Source organism: Giraffa tippelskirchi, chromosome 6 (genome assembly GCF_054371585.1).
Source record: "Giraffa tippelskirchi isolate mGirTip1 chromosome 6, T2T-mGirTip1v1.2.pri, whole genome shotgun sequence".
Classification (NCBI taxonomy): domain Eukaryota; kingdom Metazoa; phylum Chordata; class Mammalia; order Artiodactyla; family Giraffidae; genus Giraffa; species Giraffa tippelskirchi.
The window spans coordinates 138,536,539-138,554,931 of NC_137280.1; the positions used below are offsets into that span (position 1 = coordinate 138,536,539).

At 41.4% G+C, this 18,393-nt stretch overlaps 1 protein-coding gene across 12 annotated transcripts in view; it reads left to right on the plus strand.

Moving 5' to 3' along the window:
• Positions 1–3,426: 3,426 nt before the first annotated feature.
• The window catches only part of CNOT8 (CCR4-NOT transcription complex subunit 8), a 63,486-nt gene continuing 48,519 nt past the window's right edge, over positions 3,427–18,393 (plus strand). For 5 of the 12 annotated variants that reach the window (XM_081501881.1, XM_081501878.1, XM_081501879.1 and 2 more), the window contains exons 1-6: positions 3,786–3,917; positions 10,941–11,122; positions 12,253–12,446; positions 15,938–16,099; positions 16,979–17,123; positions 17,819–17,929. In XM_081501881.1, coding sequence (XP_081358007.1) covers positions 11,006–11,122; positions 12,253–12,446; positions 15,938–16,099; positions 16,979–17,123; positions 17,819–17,929 — 729 coding nt within the window. In that variant the 5' untranslated portion in view covers positions 3,786–3,917; positions 10,941–11,005. Of the gene's footprint in view, positions 3,690–3,785; positions 3,918–10,940; positions 11,123–12,252; positions 12,447–15,937; positions 16,100–16,978; positions 17,124–17,818; positions 17,930–18,393 lie in introns of those variants that run through there. The other 7 variants (XM_081501883.1, XM_081501880.1, XM_081501886.1 and 4 more) reach the window with 2 other exon arrangements.

Here is an 18,393-nt window from a genome sequence, read left to right on the forward strand (position 1 = left end):
TTTAAAGAATTGATTTTCTTTTAAGTTTCTGAAAATTATTTTTTATTAGGCAACATGTATGTCTGATATAAAACACGAAAGGGTCAAAAGAGTGTACAGTGAAAAGCCAGTCTTTTTTCGTCCTTCCCAGTCCTCTATTTCTCACAAGAGGCAACCGCTAGAACTAATGTTTTTGTATTTCCATCCAGAGCTTCTCTCTGTAAATACTAACATATATGTTGCCCCCTTTTTAGGAACAGCTCACCATATATACTTGTTATGCTCCTTGCTTTTTCACTTAGCATGCACATGTGGAGATTATTCCATTTAGTACTTTTAAGAGCTACCATGTTCTTTTTAAGGCTGTACGCTGTTCCTTTGTCTAGATGTGTCATAGCTTATCTGGCCAATTAAAAGACCACATCTTAGTCATCTTTCCCTAATTCCCTGTACAACACAAAGCTCAGTAAACATTCAATGCTTGTTCAGAAAATACATCTTGTACAACTTGTTCATGTTTTTTATCATTGCTATTTAGAGGTACCAGTATTTGTTCAATAATCCAGATACTTGTGTAATGTATATATTCCTGGCCACTCAAGTCTGTCTTGTGCACTGATCAAACCTTACTGACTTCCAAGGTCCGCCTTATCTTGCTCCTTTATTGTTACTCCTCACTATGTCCTATTTTCCTATGTTCCAAGAATCACTGCCATGTGCAAATATTTACTGATCACTATATGCAGAAAATTTTTTTTCTATTTTCTGTCATTCCTACCTCCACATAATTACTTGTACCAATCTTCCCATCCAGAATTTCCTTCCTTGTCTGACCACTACTCTGCTTCTGGTTCTTTACTTTCTGAACTTTTTTAGTTTAATGTGGTCAACAGTTCAGAAAGAACAGAACCAGAGGCAGAGTAGTCGTCAAGACAAGGAAGGAAATTCTGGATGGGAGGATTAGTTCAAGTAATTATGTGGAGGTAGGAATGACAGAAAATAGGAGCTTTATATATCTTCGTGGCACTAATAACTTTGGCACATAGTAGGTTTGCAGTAGAGTTTGCATGAATGAGACACTCTTCTCTGATCCTCTGGTTTTTCTCTCCATTCTGTCTTTGAGGACTCGCTTAGCTTTCTTGTTATTTCAAGGTTGTATAAGGTCCCTTCCTTGGCTGATCTCCTTTGAAGGGAGGACAGGTTCTGAGATCTTGAAAGAAGGTAGATTTGGGCTCAAACTGGGCACTGTCATTCACCAGTTTTGTGACCTCGGCCTCTCTGGGTCTCAATTTCCTCATTTATAAAATAAGCCAGTTTGCTAAGAGTATCTTGGAGGCCCCTTCCAGGTCTAATGGAAATTAGATTTTTATAGCAATGTTTACCAATTTTTCTGGAATATATCCCTCATCCCAGACTCCAAATAAACACATCCGGTTAAAATCTTCAGAGATATTCTGAAGCCTTGGGGTCCCATTGCTCCTAGAACATTACAGAATAATGCAGAAGTTCAAAAAAGATTCTCAGTGCTGGTCATATTACAAAAAAATTACAGGGATTTTTGAGATCTGGCTGTAACACTAAAGATGAGTTTGTTACATTCATGAACAGGGAGAGGAAGGGAGAGCAGAGAATTAGTAATAACAGAAAGGCTTGGCTGGCTAAGGAAATCACCCTGTTTTGTTCTTAAGGAAAACTGATTTTACAACCAATGTTCCTCAGTTTTTTAAAACCTATATACTCTCCCAGCTCAGAAGATGTTTAAGTCTTACTTACTGTAATGACCATTCATAATGTGTGCCATTCAAAAGCAAGTTTTTTTTCGTTCAAATGTGATATATATTATTGAATATATTCTTCTCCAACTACCCTCTTATTCATCTGGGGCTTCCCTCCCATCAAGAATCAGTGATTTACGCAGTTGTTCTAATTTTGCAATAAGCAAGTGCAGCATAAAATCCATTGTTTGCAACAAACACTCCAAGGTCTTTGGAAATACAAGCCATCAGGATGTTTGTTTTACACTTAACTTGTGTAACCTGAGAAATGAACAGTCAGTTTTGGGTTTCGGGGTGTTAGAGAGGGGAGAAGATGGGGTATGTTTCCTACTTGATTGTTTCAGTGCACACCAGGCCCAGTGCTGCGGGGAAAATACAGACTGTTCTTCATGTGACAGGCTCTTGATAGAGCTACAGTGTACTGAATGTAACGACAAAGTGGATAAGAGGATATTAGAAACTCACAGGACAGGGAGAAGGGAGTGTCTTGTCTGCCTTCTCCATCACAGTATTGCTGAATGGAATGATTGTTAAGCCTGCAGCAATGCTAACAAATACTGAATATTTCAGGGATAACAGAGACAGGCCAGAAACAATGCTTTATTGAATACACTTCTATATCTTGTACAGCGTTTTCCCATTTATTAACACAAACATCTTGTGAGATGGTTTTTCATGTCCCTCTTATGGATAAGGAGAGATACTCCTTCCGAGAGGGAAAGGGGAGGAGTGTTCAGAAAGTGCATTTTTAATGGGATGAGCGTTCACATCCCTGGGGTTGAATTTGCTACCAACTTATCAACAGCTCCTTCAACGGAAGACATCAAGGAGGATGACTCTCTACGCTCTGAGGAGTCTGCACCTTCTCACAGGGAGAGGGTGGGGATTTTGCGTGAGTGACTGTGAGGGCTGCTTGGAATTGATAACTGTTCAGGAAGTCAGTGTTCTGTGTTCTCTCCCACCACCGGAGAACACCAGGCAGCCTTGCAGCCGAGCTCGGTCAAGCTGCCAAGGACAGGAGTTGGCAAAGAGCTCTCTTTCCAAACAAGATTCACGGATAATCAGAGGGCAGGTTCGGGCTTTGAAAGAACCTCCTAAGCTAGGCCTGGACCCCACTGCTGTCACAACGAAGATCTAGCGAGTTCGCTTAGCATCCGCCACGTCTCGGAGGTTCTCGGAAAGCAGGAGCGAACCCAGCACTCGCCCTGTGCCTCCCCAACCAAGGCCGCGTCTTCTTTGTAACTCGAGCAGACCCTAGGGCTGGTTGCTATGGTAGCGGTGCTTGCTCGGCTCCCTGAGGCGCGGAGGTGGGGAGCGGGCCTCGGTGGATGTCACCTAGACTTTATTTGGGGTTGCTGCCCCATTCCCAACCAATTGTTTGTCAGAAAGGAAGTGGTAAGGTAGATATCTTGTAAGTGAAGTGTCCAGGGGGCCGTATTAGTATAATAGGAAAGGGTCAGGACAATCCCCCCTCGGCCCTCCTCCCCCCAGCAACCTCCCTAAAGTCTGCTGCCGCTGATTTTAATGGTCCTTCAGAGAAGGGAGAAAGAACCCAGAAGTCGTAATTGTGAAGACGGCGTCAGACAGACCAAGCCCTTCCCTCGGCCTTTAGTCTACCTAGGCCACGCCCACCACTGGGAGGAGTCTAGCTCTAGACCACGCCCCTTCTCTTGAGCGCGCGCGGAAGGCGAACCGAAATGGAGGAGCAGTGGTGTTGATTAAATGAACCAGCACAACTAACCGCGCGAAGGCCGCAGGGGCCTGTATTCCGCGTGCGTCGTTCGAGGTCGCCCCGCCCCGCCGTTTTCGCGCCCGCGCGACGCTCCCGCGAGGCCACAGGTTGGGCGAACACGCACAGGATCGCCGGGGCGCGCAGAAGGGGAGGGGCAGGCGGAGTCAGGCGCGCGCGCGCCAGGAGGGACGCGAAAGGAGCAGGCGAGTCGGGCGGATCGGATGGATAGAGCGGTGCGGCCAGGTTGTTTGGAGGGCGGTGCGTAAGGCCGCTCTGGGCCCGAGTGCGCCCATCTCACTGGGCCACTCGGTTCTAGGACCCGATCCGGGGCAGGGGGAGGAGAACACCGGGTCAAGGGCCGCCGTTGCCGCTCCCGGGAAGTCCTCCCGCCAGCCCGTCTGCCCGCGTTTTGCGGGCTCTGCCTGTCAGGGGTAAGCGGGTCCAGGCTTATCAGGGAAGAGCGTGAGATGAGAGAGTGTGGGAGGCCATCAGGAGCCTGCGGGAGGAAAGGGAGTGGGAGCGTGCATGAGGGAAAGGGTATGAGAAGAGAAAGAGGCCCATCAAATAGTAGTCATAATAACCACCACTAGCACACGACAGTAATATTCTAGTGCTAGGTACCGGAGCTTGAAGAGCACCTTATGTGCTTCATTCTGTTAACCCCTACTTTAGTCCTCTGAGATGTGTACCATCATTAAGCCCATTTTAAAAGAAGGGAAAACTGAGGCAGGAGAGAGGTTAAGTAACTTAGGCAAAGCCCCATAGCTCCTTCGCGTCCTCAGTTCGAACTTAGGTCTCTCTGGCCCTAAGGGGTGTAGTTTAAATATCTTTGTTTTACCAAAAAAAAAAAAAAAAGTAGGGTTAGGAGGAGGAGAGGGGTGAGAGTCGTTTGCAGTGGGAGAGTGATCCAGAACAGGAGAGAAGGATGAAGGAAGAAGGTGTAAGGCAGGGGACCTGAGTTTGGAACCTCGCGCGCCTCCCCCTTCTTGGTTCTTGCGGCCTCACAACTTTTCCTTGCTGTTCGGTGGCTTTCTGAACCAGAGCTGTTCGCTCTGGAGGAGCCAGCTCACAGGTCCGGGCCACATGGGTGGTTTTAAAACTGGTTGAACTGCGGTTCGGTGCAGGATGGTGTCTTGGGACGCTGGCGGCGGCGGAGGACGGCGGCCCCCGCGGCCGGGATAGGGAGAACCCCACTCCAGGAGGCTGCCATGTCTTCTGAAGTGCTGCTACTTCCTTTTCCTTCTTAGCCGAGCGCTGCAAAGCCTTTGTCCTGTCCTCTAGAATGGGGAAGTCTTGTTCATTGTTTCCTTGCACTGAACTGCACACACAGCTTCAAACAAAAAAAAAAACCCAGAAAAACCAAAACATGCTTTTCCCAAGTGAGGTCTGGTACTCTCTATTGCTTGCAGAGAAAGCGTTCTGTTGACTTTTTCTTGAGCTGCTCTTCAGAGCTTTCCTGAGTCAGTAAGGAGCTTGGTTTTGGAGAAGTTACCCTGTAGATAAGTTTGTTCTACAGATGAGCACAGGGCAGACGAACTCCTGAGTGGCCTTACACTGTCTAGTACTGGCAAACAACAGGTATCAGGGCTTGTATTTTGCTTTCATATAGAGTGGGGTAGCTTCTGTGGGAGTCAGGTTTTCAAGTCAGCCTGCGGGGCAAACCTTGCATGCAACCAAAATTATCATTAAAAATTCCTTAGGAAAGTGCAGAATTGGAAATGGTCATTGTGTTTCTCAGTAAATCTAGCACAGTTGTTTCGCCTTCATTTTTTTAAAAAAGATTATTTATTTAGTTTTGGCGCTGCTGGATCTTCGTTGCTGCGGAGGCTTTTTCTCTAGTTGCAGAGACTGGGGGCTACTCTCTAGTTTCGGTGTGTGGGCTTCTCATTGCGGTGGCTTCTCTTGTTGCGGAGCACAGGCTCTAGGCAAGCGGGCTTCAGTAGTTGTGGCACACAGTCTTAGTTGCTCCGCAGCATGTGGAATCTTCCTGGACCAGGGATCAAACCTGTGTCCCCTGCATTGGCAGATGGATTCTTAACACTGCTCCACTAGAGAAGTCTTCTCCTTCAGTTTTGAAACTTACTACAGTTTCTTTGGTTGTAATCCAGGTAAAGTAATTAGGTTACCTTTAGGGGCTGTGTTGAACAGATACACACAGTTGAATGGCATAGAGTCATTCTACACTGTGAGGTGCCCTGTGCTGTGTTGGCACTGAGAGGCTTAGGAAGAAGACTAATGACCACGGGGAAAAGTATGTTTATTGATCCCCATTTTAGGCTCATACTGGAGCTTGTGCTCACTGAGTGGAAAGTGGCAGGCAGAATTGTTAGCTTTATTGTTATCATCATTATTTCTGTCGTTTTGGGCTAACGATAGTAATGTACACTAAATTAAATGTGTGTAATGTTCCATTTCAGTTTTTGAGTGGCACTACATTTTGCTGCTTCCAAGCTTTTGTTTGTTTCTGCATAGTTTTCCTAGATAAGGGTTTGGTGGAAGTATGTCTTAAATATTTTGCCAGTGGTCTGGTTTTGACTTCTTGTTTGTCAATACTATAACAATGATTATACATACTTCTCAGCTGGCTCAGTGGTAAAAAATCTGCCTGCCATTGCAGGAGAGGCAGGAGACTTGGGTTCAATCCCTAGGTCGGGAAGATCCCCTGGAAAAGGGAATGGTAATCCACTCCGTTATTCTTGCCTGGAAAATCTCATGGACAGAGGAGCCTCGTGGGCTACAGTCCATGGAGTCGAAAAGAGTCAGACATGACTGAGTGCACCCACACACACATAACAATGGTTAGCTTTTAAAAAGAAGTAAAAAAAATTTAATTGTAGTTGATGTACAAAATTATATGTTACAGGTGTACAACAGTGATTCACAATTTTTAAGTGTTGTACTCCATTTATAGTTATTATAAAATATTGGCTATATATATTCCTTGTGTGCAGTATATTGTTACAGCTTATTTTATACATAATAGTTTGTACTCCTCTTAATCCCCAGTCCCTATATTATAAAAAGAATTTTCTTGGAAATGGAAGTCATGACACTACCTTTTAAAATTAATGTCTTTGAGTTTCAGTTTTCTTATCTGTAAAATATAGAGAAAGATTAGTGTTGTTTAGTTGCTAAGTCATCTCCAACTCTTTGTGACTGTTAGCCCTCCAGGCTCCTCTGTTCTTGGGATTTCCCAGGCAAGTAGGTTGCTGTTACCTTCACTGGGGGATCTTCCTGACCCAGGGATTAAACCTGAGTCTCCTGAATTGGTGGGTGGATTCTTTACCGCTGAGCCACCGGGGAAGCCTGTAGAGAATGATAGTACTGTAAAAGTTGTTGTGAGTTTTCTTCATTGTTATTTTGAAGCAAATCCCACATTTTATGTCCAGTCACTTACAACTATTTTGCATTATTTCTAAAAGGTGAGAACTTAAAAAAAAAACAACTATTAACTGCTAGGTAACACCCCCCCCCAAAAAAAAAGGAAGAGGGAGTAAAGAAAACCTTGAAACCAAAAAAATCAGACATTGTTCAGACTTCTACTTGTCTCAAAAATGTTAGAATTTTTTTTTCCTATGAGTTGTTTAGAGCAGAGTTTAACTAAGGACTGTATGTTTTGATTGATTGATAGGTATCCTGAGAGTCTTTTACCTTTATTTCTTGTAATTTATTTATTGAAGAAGCTGTATTCTCTAGTTTCCTATAGAAGTGTCTGGATTTTGTTGCTTGAGTTTCTCTGGTGTCATTTAACATGTTCCTGTGTCCTTATTTTCTGTATATAAATATAGAGACTTGGTCAGCTTCAAGTTAAATTTTTTTTGCAAGACAATTTCATTGTGGTGATGTGTTTTGTTTTTCAGGCACATAATACCTGGTGATCTCTTTTTGTGATGACTACAGCTCATAGTGATATTTTAACATCTTTATTGAGATGTAATTTACATACTATAAAGACACCTATTTGCATGTAAAATTTAGTGTTTTTTTTTTTAGTAAATTTTTTGAGTTGTGCAATAATCATTGTTATGGAGTTTGGGAACATTTCTATCTCCTCAATGAGATAAACCTCATTCCCATTTATATAACTCAGTCCCATTCTACCATGTAGTCTTTTCTGTCTTGATAGATATTTTTTGCCTTTTCTGGATATCCCATATAAATGCCAGATGTTTAAATTTATTAGGAGTTACAAAACAGTGATAGTCTATCACTCACTCCATATTTATTTTTAGCTATACAACCTCTAAAGAGAAACTTCCCTTCAACTCTTTGGTTATCTGGGGTTATAGTTTATATAGGAAAGACAGGATACATATTTTTAAAAATAAGTCCATTCTCATTTTCTAATGGTGCTCAATTAAATTTATTTTCTTAGCTCATTATGAACTCTTTAAAAAATTTTTATTTATTTATTTATTCATTTAGTCTTGGCTGTGCTGATTTTTCATTGTTGCTTGTGCTTTTCTCTAGTTCCAGCAAGCAGGGGCTACTCTCTAGTTGTGGTGTGAGGGCTTCTCATTGTGGTGCCTTTTTTTGTTGTGGAAATGGGTTCTAGGGCACAGGCTCAATAGTTGTGGTGCGTGGGTTTAGTTGCTCCGCGGCATGTGGGATCTTCCCTGACTGGGGATTGAACCTGTATCTCCTACATTGGCTGGTGGATTCTTTACCACTGAGCCACCAGGGAAGCCCCATTATGAACTCTTGGATTTAAATCTCTGAGAAGTCATAATACATCGTAGTAATTATCCATAAAGATATTCAGATCATATTTTATTTGACCAGAGGGAACCTCTTCAGATTGTTCCCTGAGTTCTTTTGATAAAACATTGAGAATCGGCCTGCAATGCAGGAGACCTGAGTTTGATCCTTGGGTTAGGAAGATTACTTGGAGAAGGTAATGGCTGCCCACTTCAATGTTCTTGCCTGGAGAATTCCATGGACAAGAGGAGCCTGGCGGGCTACAGTCCATGGAATCACAGAGAGTTGGATACAACTGAGACGAAGCAACTAACGCTTTGACATTAGAGCTTCTTAGCTCGGGAACCTTGTTCTAAGGGTTTAAATAATCTAATTGTCCTCTTTTTAAGCCTGATCTTTGCTGCTTGGAGGACAAAGACATTTTTGGTTTGAATTGCTTTTGTTGTTTTGTTTTTATGTAAATGTCTCACTAGGGATACCCACTTATGGTTGTGTTTGATGTGACACCAAAAAGGGAGGCATGAAGGGCTACTGATATAACATTAATGGGCATAGAAATGGTTTTATGCCCTGTTGCAGGGGAACATCTTAAGCATGGTTTAGAATCTAAGGTTTTGGGTCCCAGCATTTTCTTTATTTCTTTCTTTTGGCCACGTTGCATGGCTTGTGGGATCTCAGTTCCTTGACCCGGGATCAAACCTGGGCCCCCCGCAGTCAGAGTGCTGAGATCTAACCACTAGTCCACCAGAAAATTCCCCCAGCATTTTCTTAAATATGGTCAGATATTGGAATTTACTCCACACTCAGTCTGAACTTCTGCCCTTTTCCAATGGTCTTGATTAGTTCATTTGCATGCCTTTAATTTATGCCTATTGTGTGTAGAACAAAAATGAGAAGAAGTGAATTCTGCCTTTAAGAAGTGTTCACCCATATTTGTTAGGAAGCTACTACACAGTCTACTTAAGTTTCAGAGTGATTACAGAAAATCTACGATAATTTCAGAGAAGCATCTGTCAAAGTATGGAGTAACTTAAATAAATGGAATCTTCAGAGGTTGATAACAGACCAATAGATTGGTTTCTCAGAAGTGTCTCGGAGAAATGATAGCACATAGGAATGCCAATTTTCTTTTGATCCAGAGTCTTATTTTTGCATCTGCCTAGCTATGGTGTTGATATAGTCATAGCTATATGACTGTAGCTGTGCATCTGCCTAGCTATAGTCATGTATGGATGTGAAAGTTGGACCATAAAGAAGGCTGAGCACCGAAGAATTGATGCTTTTGAATTGTGGTGCTGAAGAAGACTCTTGTGAGTCCCTTGGGTTGCAAGGAGATCAAACCAGTCAGTCCTAAAGGAAATCAACCCTGAATATTCATTGGAAGGAGTGATGGTGAAGCTGAAGCTCCAGTATGGTAAAGCTGAAGCACCAATACTTTGGCTACCTGATGCGAAGAGCTGATTCATTGGAAAAGAAAGACTGATGCTGGGAAAGATTGAAGGCAAAAGGAGAAGGGGGCGGCAGAAGATAAGATGGTTAGATCATATCACTGACTCAGTGGTCATGAACCTGAGCGGACTCTTGAAGGTAGTGAAGGACAGGGAAGCCTGGTGTGCGGCAGTCCATGAGGTTGCAGAGTCGGGTATGACTTGGTGACTGAATAACAACAACAGCATCTTGCAAGCAAAGATTCATTTTACTCTTTCTAGGAATTTTCCCTTGAATATATTCAGCGGAGCCCACTCTTATATTGTGTTGAGGATCTGTGTGTGGGCTTGCTTTTTAAGTAAAGACCCTTGTGATAAGCTCCTTTTCGTCGTTTTATAACCAAGCACATCATTGCTGTAATAGTAGCATTACTCTTAAGACTGAACCACGTTGAGTTTATCTTGTTGCCTTCCCAGTTTCCTGCCAGAATATACATTGTAAATCATGTTGCTTCTGGTTGAATTATTTATACCTGCTATCTTCTCTGCTTTTATTGTTGAATTGCTGCTTAGCTTCTTATAATATTATATGGTGAAAAGTAGACATTAATAACTCAAATTCTAATTTTCGTTGTAGTTGCTCAAATAAGCCCTTGGGATTGGTTTTTACAACTTAAATCTCTCACTTCCTGATCTGTTTGTGTCTGGTTGTATTTGACTTTTTCTGGTGGGGAAAAAGAATTTCCTTTTTTGGAGATTGGCGTGGCTGTTCCCATGCCCATATTCATCACACAGTGTTAAGACTTCAGCGTAAGAGTTCAGGTCCACATTCTTTCAGGCTTTCAGACATCCTGGTACATTTAAACTTCCTGAAGTGATTCCTTTAGAAATGTTTCCATGATTTGGTCTGTGTGCAGAGTGGTCAGAGTGATGTGAAACACTTGGGTAAGGACATATTTGTGTTCACAAGGGATTATTTTAGTCTTCAGTTAGTCTAGAGAGGGCTCAAAAACTGGATTAGGGTAATAGCTTCATTTCTGTACTAAAGGGCAGCTTAGGCAAAAGTTTTTTCATGTTTAAGCAATTTTATTTATTTTCTTCAAGTTAAAGAACTGAGGAACGGAGCCAAAGTATGTGTTTGTGTGTGTGTCTTTCTCTTTTGACAAAGGCAAGTTCCTCCATTATATAAATGGGAGAATAAATACAATAGTCTTAATGTTTTAGTTTAAGCTGATGACATGATGGTATTGTTTTGATGTCTTTGTTTTGTTAACATCTTAATGCCAGTATGTAAATTAATGTGATTTCAAAATATGTTTTTGAATGTAGATCAGATCAGCCACTGATTTGCCCTCCAACGTAGTCTGCTGAAAGTCCCTACAAGTTTCTTCAGGATGCCTGCGGCACTTGTGGAGAACAGCCAGGTCATCTGTGAGGTCTGGGCCAGCAATCTGGAGGAAGAGATGAGGAGGATCCGAGAGATTGTGCTCAGTTACAGCTATATTGCCATGGTAAGGAGCTCTACTGTCTGACTCACCTTCTGAAACGGACTTAGGGAATCTTTAATATGAGATTTTGAAAGAAATGATTACACTAAAGCCATGGTAAATTAAACATGATGGCAGGCTATGTTGCTTTTATGAAACATCAAGGTAGCCTGTGTGTCTGAGACGGATGTAACCTCCAGGATCTTAGATTATTGATGATGTTACTCTGTCTTTAAATAGAAGTTGCCTCAGCCCATAGGACACATGTGTTCCACACGTATGGTGACTTTGACAGTGTTAAAGCACTTTTTAGAAAGTAGTTGGCAGCATTTAAAAATCAAGAGATCTTACTCAAATTCCAGATTTCTGGTATCTCTGGAAAAAATGGGCACCATAGGGTCCACTTTCCTGTCCAGTGTTGAGTGGCTGGAGAGAGACCTGCATCCCAGTGAAGTCAAGGCCCTCTTAGGGGAGGTGCATCCTCTTTAGTTTGCTCCAGTCTCCGTTACTCATAACCCTTTTCATATTCTGTGTGCTTTACTCCTTTACTTTTAACTGCCTGGAGTTTGTGACTCCTGCTGTGGAGAGTATAGAGTTATGTCTTCAGGCTGGTATTCAGAACTCTCTGTGATGTTGTTCCAGGCTTTTTACTTAAGCCAAGCATGGCTCTTTATTATTCTTTTTTAATGGCTGTCTCACGTTCCTGTATTTGTGTTTATTCATAGAGTTCTGTTCTTAACCTCGACTGTTCCTTGTTAATTCTTTATGAACCTAGAGTGATGGGTGTTTTTTTTTTGCCACCCTGCATGTCTTGTAGGAGGATCTTAAGTTTGCCAACCAGTGAAAGTGCTGAGTCCTAACCATTGGACAACCAGGGAATTCCCAAACTGAGAATGTTCTTAATGGACCCAGAGTTAGTCAACTACTTCTGTTCGCATTCTGCTTAGATCTGCAAGTTGATGTGTAAAGCTTCATGATTCTAGTGCTCCTTCTGTAGGTTAATGAAATCAGTATTTTAAGGTGAATTTTTGTGCCTGAGCTTGGGGTTTGTTGTATAGCTTTTATAAATGGAGATAAAAATTTTTTTATGAATGATCAAGTCAGCATCCATTGTTGTGTGAAATCTTATGATGACAGACTTTTTCCTTTTCTAGGACACAGAATTTCCAGGTGTTGTGGTACGACCCATTGGTGAATTTCGTAGTTCCATAGATTACCAGTATCAGCTTTTACGGTGCAATGTTGACCTTTTAAAAATTATCCAGCTGGGCCTTACATTCACTAATGAGAAGGGAGAATATCCTTCTGGAATCAACACCTGGCAGTTCAACTTCAAATTCAACCTTACGTAAGTATCTGAGACACTTCTCAGCATTATTCTTAGACTTTCTGCATTTGTGCAGACTGTGACTTTAACTGATTTTATTAATTTTAAGTTTTGTTTCCCTCAAACCCACGTAGGGGGTGGACACAGTAGTCAAACAGAAGATGGAGTAACAAATATCAGAAAGAAAAGCCTCCCTTAAAGAACTCTTACCAGTTGACAATAAAAAGACAGCTCAATTAAAAATGGGCACAAGATTTGAATATATATTTCTCCAAAGAAGATTTAAAGATGGCCGATAAGCTTGTGAAAAGATGGCCACCATCCTTAGTCATTAGAGAAATGCAAATCGAAACCATGAGATAGTAAACTACTTTATACCCACTAGGTGGCTATAATCAAGAAGACATAATAGCAAATGTTGATGAGGGTGTAGAGAAATTAGAACTCTCATATATTGCTATTGGAGACATAAAATGGTGCAGCCTCTTTGGAGAACAGGCAGTTTCTCAAAAGGTGAAACATGGTGTTACCGTATGACCCAGCAATTGCACCTAGAAGAAATGAAATCATACATCAATGTTAAAACTTGTGAGTATTCACAGCAGCATTATTCATAAAGGCCACAATGTAGAAACAGTCAGTCCAAATGTCTGTGATCTGAGGAATGGCTGTATGCGGTATCTCCATGCCATGGAATGTTACTGGACTGTCCAGAGAGATAAAATACTGACATATGCTATACATGCATGAGCTTTGAAAACATCGTGCTAAGGGAAAGAAGCCAGACACAAAAGATCACATATCCTATGATTCTGTTTATTTGAAATGTCCAAAATAGGCCCTCTAGAAAATAGAGTAGTAATTGTCCAGGGTGGACAGCGGGGAGGTAATGGGGAGTGAGTGCTTAACGGGTATGGGGTTTCCTTTAGAGGTGATAAGGTGGCACATGATTGATAGTGGTTATACAACTCTTTGAATATACTATTGAATTGCATACTTTACATGAGGGCATTGTTTAGTATGTGAATTATATCTTAGTAGGGCTGTTTAAAATGGAAAAGGGAAATCAATTCCCCAATTAGGATATCAGGGTTCTAATTGCAGTTCTGCCATTTCTTAGCTGGGTAAATTTGGGTCAGTTATTTTACCTTCTGTAATTCACTTTCCTTATCTGTAAATAGTGTTATTACTATCTTTCATAATAGAAATGAAGTATAGAGTGTATGCTAATCAAGGGTAATTGAAACTGAAACCTATCTGATAGTGGGCAAATTTTTATGCACTTAAAAAAAAGCTGTGGTAAAAACCACACAACATGAAATTTACCATCTTAACCGTATTTAAGTATACAGTTGAGTAATGTTAAGTGTATTTGCGTTGTGGTGAAGCATACCTCCAGAACTTTTTCATCTCGCAAATCTGAAACTATACCCATTGAACAACAGCTCACCTTTTTTCTTTCCCCCAGCTCTTGGTAACCATCATTCTCCTTTGTTTCTATGAATTTGACTACTTTAGATGTCTCATATAAGTGGAATCATACAGTATTTGTCTTTTTGTGACTGGCTTATTTTACTTAGCATAATGGTGCTGGAGAAGACTCTTGAGAGTCCCTTGGACAGCAAGGAGATCAAACCAGTCAATCCTAAAGGAAGTCAACCCTGAATATTCATTGGAAGGACTGATACTGAAGCTGAAGCTCCAATACTTTGGCCACCTGATGTGAAGAGACGACTCATTGGAAAAGACCCTGATGCTGGGAAAGATTGAAGGCAAAAGGAGAAGGGGGCGGCAGAGGATGAGATGGTTAGATAGCATCACTGACTCAATGGATGTGAATCTGAGCAAACTCGGGGAGACAGTGAAGGACAGGGAAGCCTTGTGTGCTCCAGTCCATGGGGTTGCAGAGTTGGACACAACTTAGCGACTGAACAACAACAACAACAAATGTCCTTAAAGGCCATCCGTGTTGTCATATGTTGGCAGAATTGCCTCCCTTAGCTGAGCAATAGTCCACTGTATGTATGTGCTGTATATTGTTCACCTGTTCATCCATTGATGGACATTTTGGTTGTTTCCACCTCTTGGCTGTTGTGAATAGCGCTGCTGCCAACATGGATGTGCAGATGTCACCTTGAGATACTGATTTTCTGTCCTTTGTGTATATACCTAGAAGTGGCATTGCTGGGTCATGTCATAGTTGTCCTTTGAAGTTTTTGAGGAGAATGTAATTTTTAAGGGGAAAATTTGGGAAGATCATTGTTTTGCTCATTAAATGAAGCAGTGTTAATGTATTTCCTATTGGGCCGTAGTTCTTGAAAACGGCTTTGTTTAATTGGGACCAGGAGCATCTGATAGGTCAGGAATAATTTTTTGATTATTGTTCATTTATTTTGGAGCTTTCTTTGAGGTTCAGAGAATAATTTTAGGAGATGATCTGGATCTTTCCTTTAACTGCAGTTTTTGAGTCCATAGCCAAAGCTTATTATTTGTACCGTGACGACAGTTTAGCACACAGGAAAAATAAGGGTTATATTTATTGCATGGTTGGTGTTTGTATTTAAAATAGTGTTTATTTTAGTAAGAACAAGATTGTGATTCAACACTGGTTTCAGTTTAGTGGAAAAAATTGAGATTGTGTTGTTTTGCTTTCTAGTGTTCTGTCCTAAGTTTATATGAAAAACAAAAGGCAAGCAGTGAAATCTAGTGGAAAACACAAACCTACATTTGTGTTATGTGGTATTATAAATATTCCTGTGTTTAGATTAATGGATCTTTACAGTGGAATACTGTTTCAGAGCCACAAAGAATGTGTTCTATCTGTGAGTGTTGATCTGGAAAGATAGTCTGTGATATGCAGATATAGGGATGGAGGTGTGTCTGTGGCTAAAGAAAACAGGGTATGTAAACTGAGATGAGGGCTTCCGTCATAGCTCAGTCGGTAAAGAATCTGCCTGCAGTGCAGGAGACCCGGGTTCGATTCCTGGGTTGGAAAGATCCCCTGGAGAAGGAAATGGCAACCCACTCCCGTATTCTTGCCTGGAGAATCCTACGGACAGAGGAGCCTGGCAGGCTACAGTCTATAGGGTCGCAAGAGTCGGACACGACTTAGCGACTAAACCAACCAACCAACCAGTGATGAAAGAAATAAAAGTTATTTTTATGTGGTATATATATATAATGTAGTAGCATTATAATAAAATTATTTTTTCCACTTTCTTCTATTTTTAAATTTTTTGGTTGATTGACTCTGCTTTTCTTTAAATGAGAAAATATGGATCTTTCATAATGAATACACTTATTTTGCAGGGGAAAAAATCCCATTTTTCTTTCTGTTACAGATAAGATTACTTTGTTTGCTAGAATACTGGAAGGAATGAATTGATTTATTCTTAAAGTATGAAAGCACTTCAAGAATACTTGTTCTGTGATTTATAAGGTGATGGTAATATTGTTGCCCACTCCTTCTTTTACTATATTAGGAGCTAAGAAATGAATGCCTTCTTTTTTAGAGAGGACATGTACTCCCAGGATTCCATAGACCTCCTCGCTAACTCAGGACTGCAGTTTCAGAAGCATGAAGAGGAAGGGATCGACACACTGCACTTTGCAGAGCTGCTTATGACGTCCGGGGTGGTTCTCTGTGACAACGTCAAATGGCTTTCATTTCACAGGTCAGTCTCAGTGTTTCACTTTTGCTTTGGGAGCAAGCAATTGAATTCTTACATTACTTTTGCAGTCCTCTTGGCACTCTTGTTGTTCACTAGCAGTTATAAAGTTGAAATGATAACTGTTGCTCACATTTCAGTTTTTCAAAAAACACTTTGGAGCTCATACTGGTTTATTTCACACAGTATTAGGCTGTGTCCCGTGGCTGTCAGTGGGTATATGCCAAGTGGAAAGATGGAGGGTGGGAAGGATAGAAGACTTGGTCACCTTTTCTTGTCTTTTAAATGGCTGACCTGGAGTTTGCTGGGTACTCAAAAACCACATTCCCCTAGAGAGGCTTATTTTTGCCACGCTGTGTTGCTTATGGGATCTCAGTCCCCAAACAAGGATTGAACCCAGGCCACAGTGAAAGCTGCTAACCGCTAGACCACTAAGGAACCCTCTACCTTTCACTGCTTTTAAATTTTTGATGTGTAAAACCCACACTGATAAACCCTTGGGTTCACTTACATATATACCATATTAATCTGTTATGTTGTCATTTAATGGAAAGTACAGAGTATAGGATAAACTGTAGTCCTTTGGAAAACATTAAAGTGTCTGTCTACTCTGCGGGAGACTGGGGTTCGATCCCTGGGTGGGGAAGATCTCCTGGAGAAGGAAATGGCAACCCACTCCAGTATTCTTGCCTGGAAAATCCCATGGATTGAGGAGACTGGTAGGCTACAGTCCATGAGGTCGCAAAGAGTTGGACACGACTGAGCGACTTCACTTTCTTTAACATGAGGTAGTACCATAAGCTCTGAGAAATAGGCAGTTGAATGCTGGGGTCTGATAACTGCTAATAACTCTTTTTACTTTACTGCCTCATTCTCTCCTTATAGTGGCTACGATTTCGGCTACATGGTAAAGTTGCTTACAGATTCTCGTTTGCCAGAAGAAGAACATGAATTCTTTCATATTCTGAATCTTTTCTTCCCATCCATTTATGATGTGAAATACCTGATGAAGAGTTGTAAAAATCTTAAGGTACACAGTATTTTTCTTAATATATAGTAGCAACAACAAGAAAAAGATTAAAATGTAGACTTGTCATGTTGCTTTATTGCAGTTTGTTGACCACGTGTTCTTGAGATCCTGCTGGGTGCCAGTCTGGTGCTAGACAGGGTGTATATAGAGTTGATTGGCACAGGAATTTGTGTGGTAACTGTCTTTTGACCTGGGCATGAAGCCTTCTGCTTCTCTCACCATAAGGCAGGCATTTCTCACTTAGGGCCCACGAATCTAGCGAAACAGTTGGAGACATGAGGTGTGTGTACTATTTGTTAGGGATGGGGTTTGTAGCGTAGAAGACTCTCAGAGGAGTTCTTAGCTCTAAACAATATAAGAACTCTGTCTCCTAAAAATTGCTAATCTAAGAGGCTTCCATCTAGAATTGCACTGGCATTTACTGTTTCCCCAACCTTGTTTTCCAGCAGTGAGGACTTTGAATGGCAGAGGTCTCACAAGATTAATATAGAAAAGAAAGGAGTGAAAAGTGGTGGAATATAAGACAGTGTATCATTTGGAGAGTTGAAAAGGGGATAGTCTGCGTTGAGGCCTGTTAAGTAAATGACCTGTTCCTACTTTCTGTCACCAAAAGAAGTAAACTTAGGACAGACATAGTTGACTCCAGTAGAGAAGTTGGGTCTGTAGTATTATATGTGTTTTCCTTCCGTCTCCAGGGAGGTCTTCAGGAAGTTGCTGATCAGTTGGATTTGCAGAGAATTGGAAGGCAGCACCAGGCAGGCTCAGACTCACTGCTGACGGGAATGGCATTCTTCAGGATGAAAGAGGTAAGGCAAAAGGCTTTTTGGAAATTTATAGTTTCTCTTGGAAGTTGATGGCCACCTTGAAAGCATGTTTTTTGTGTATGTGTTATGCATATGTTAAACACGCTGTGATTTGAGAGGCAAAGAAACATTCTCAAGTGGAGGTTACTCAGCATGCTCAAGTCTAGAAGTATACCTGGTGTTCCTTGCAGCGCTCATCCTTGCAATTATTTGCTTTTCTTCTGATTTCTGTAATATGAACACATTTGTTAAACCACCCACTCATTTTATGCTAAGTTCTATTAATTATCAAATGTCCCAATCTGACATCATACTCAGTGGTGAAAAGCTCAAAGCTTTTCCTCTAAAATGAGGAACAGGACAAAGATACCCACTTGCGCCACTTTTATTCAACATGGTTTTGGAAGTCCTAGCTGGAGCAGTTAGGCAAGAAAAAGAAATTCAAGGCATTCAAATCAGAAAGGAGG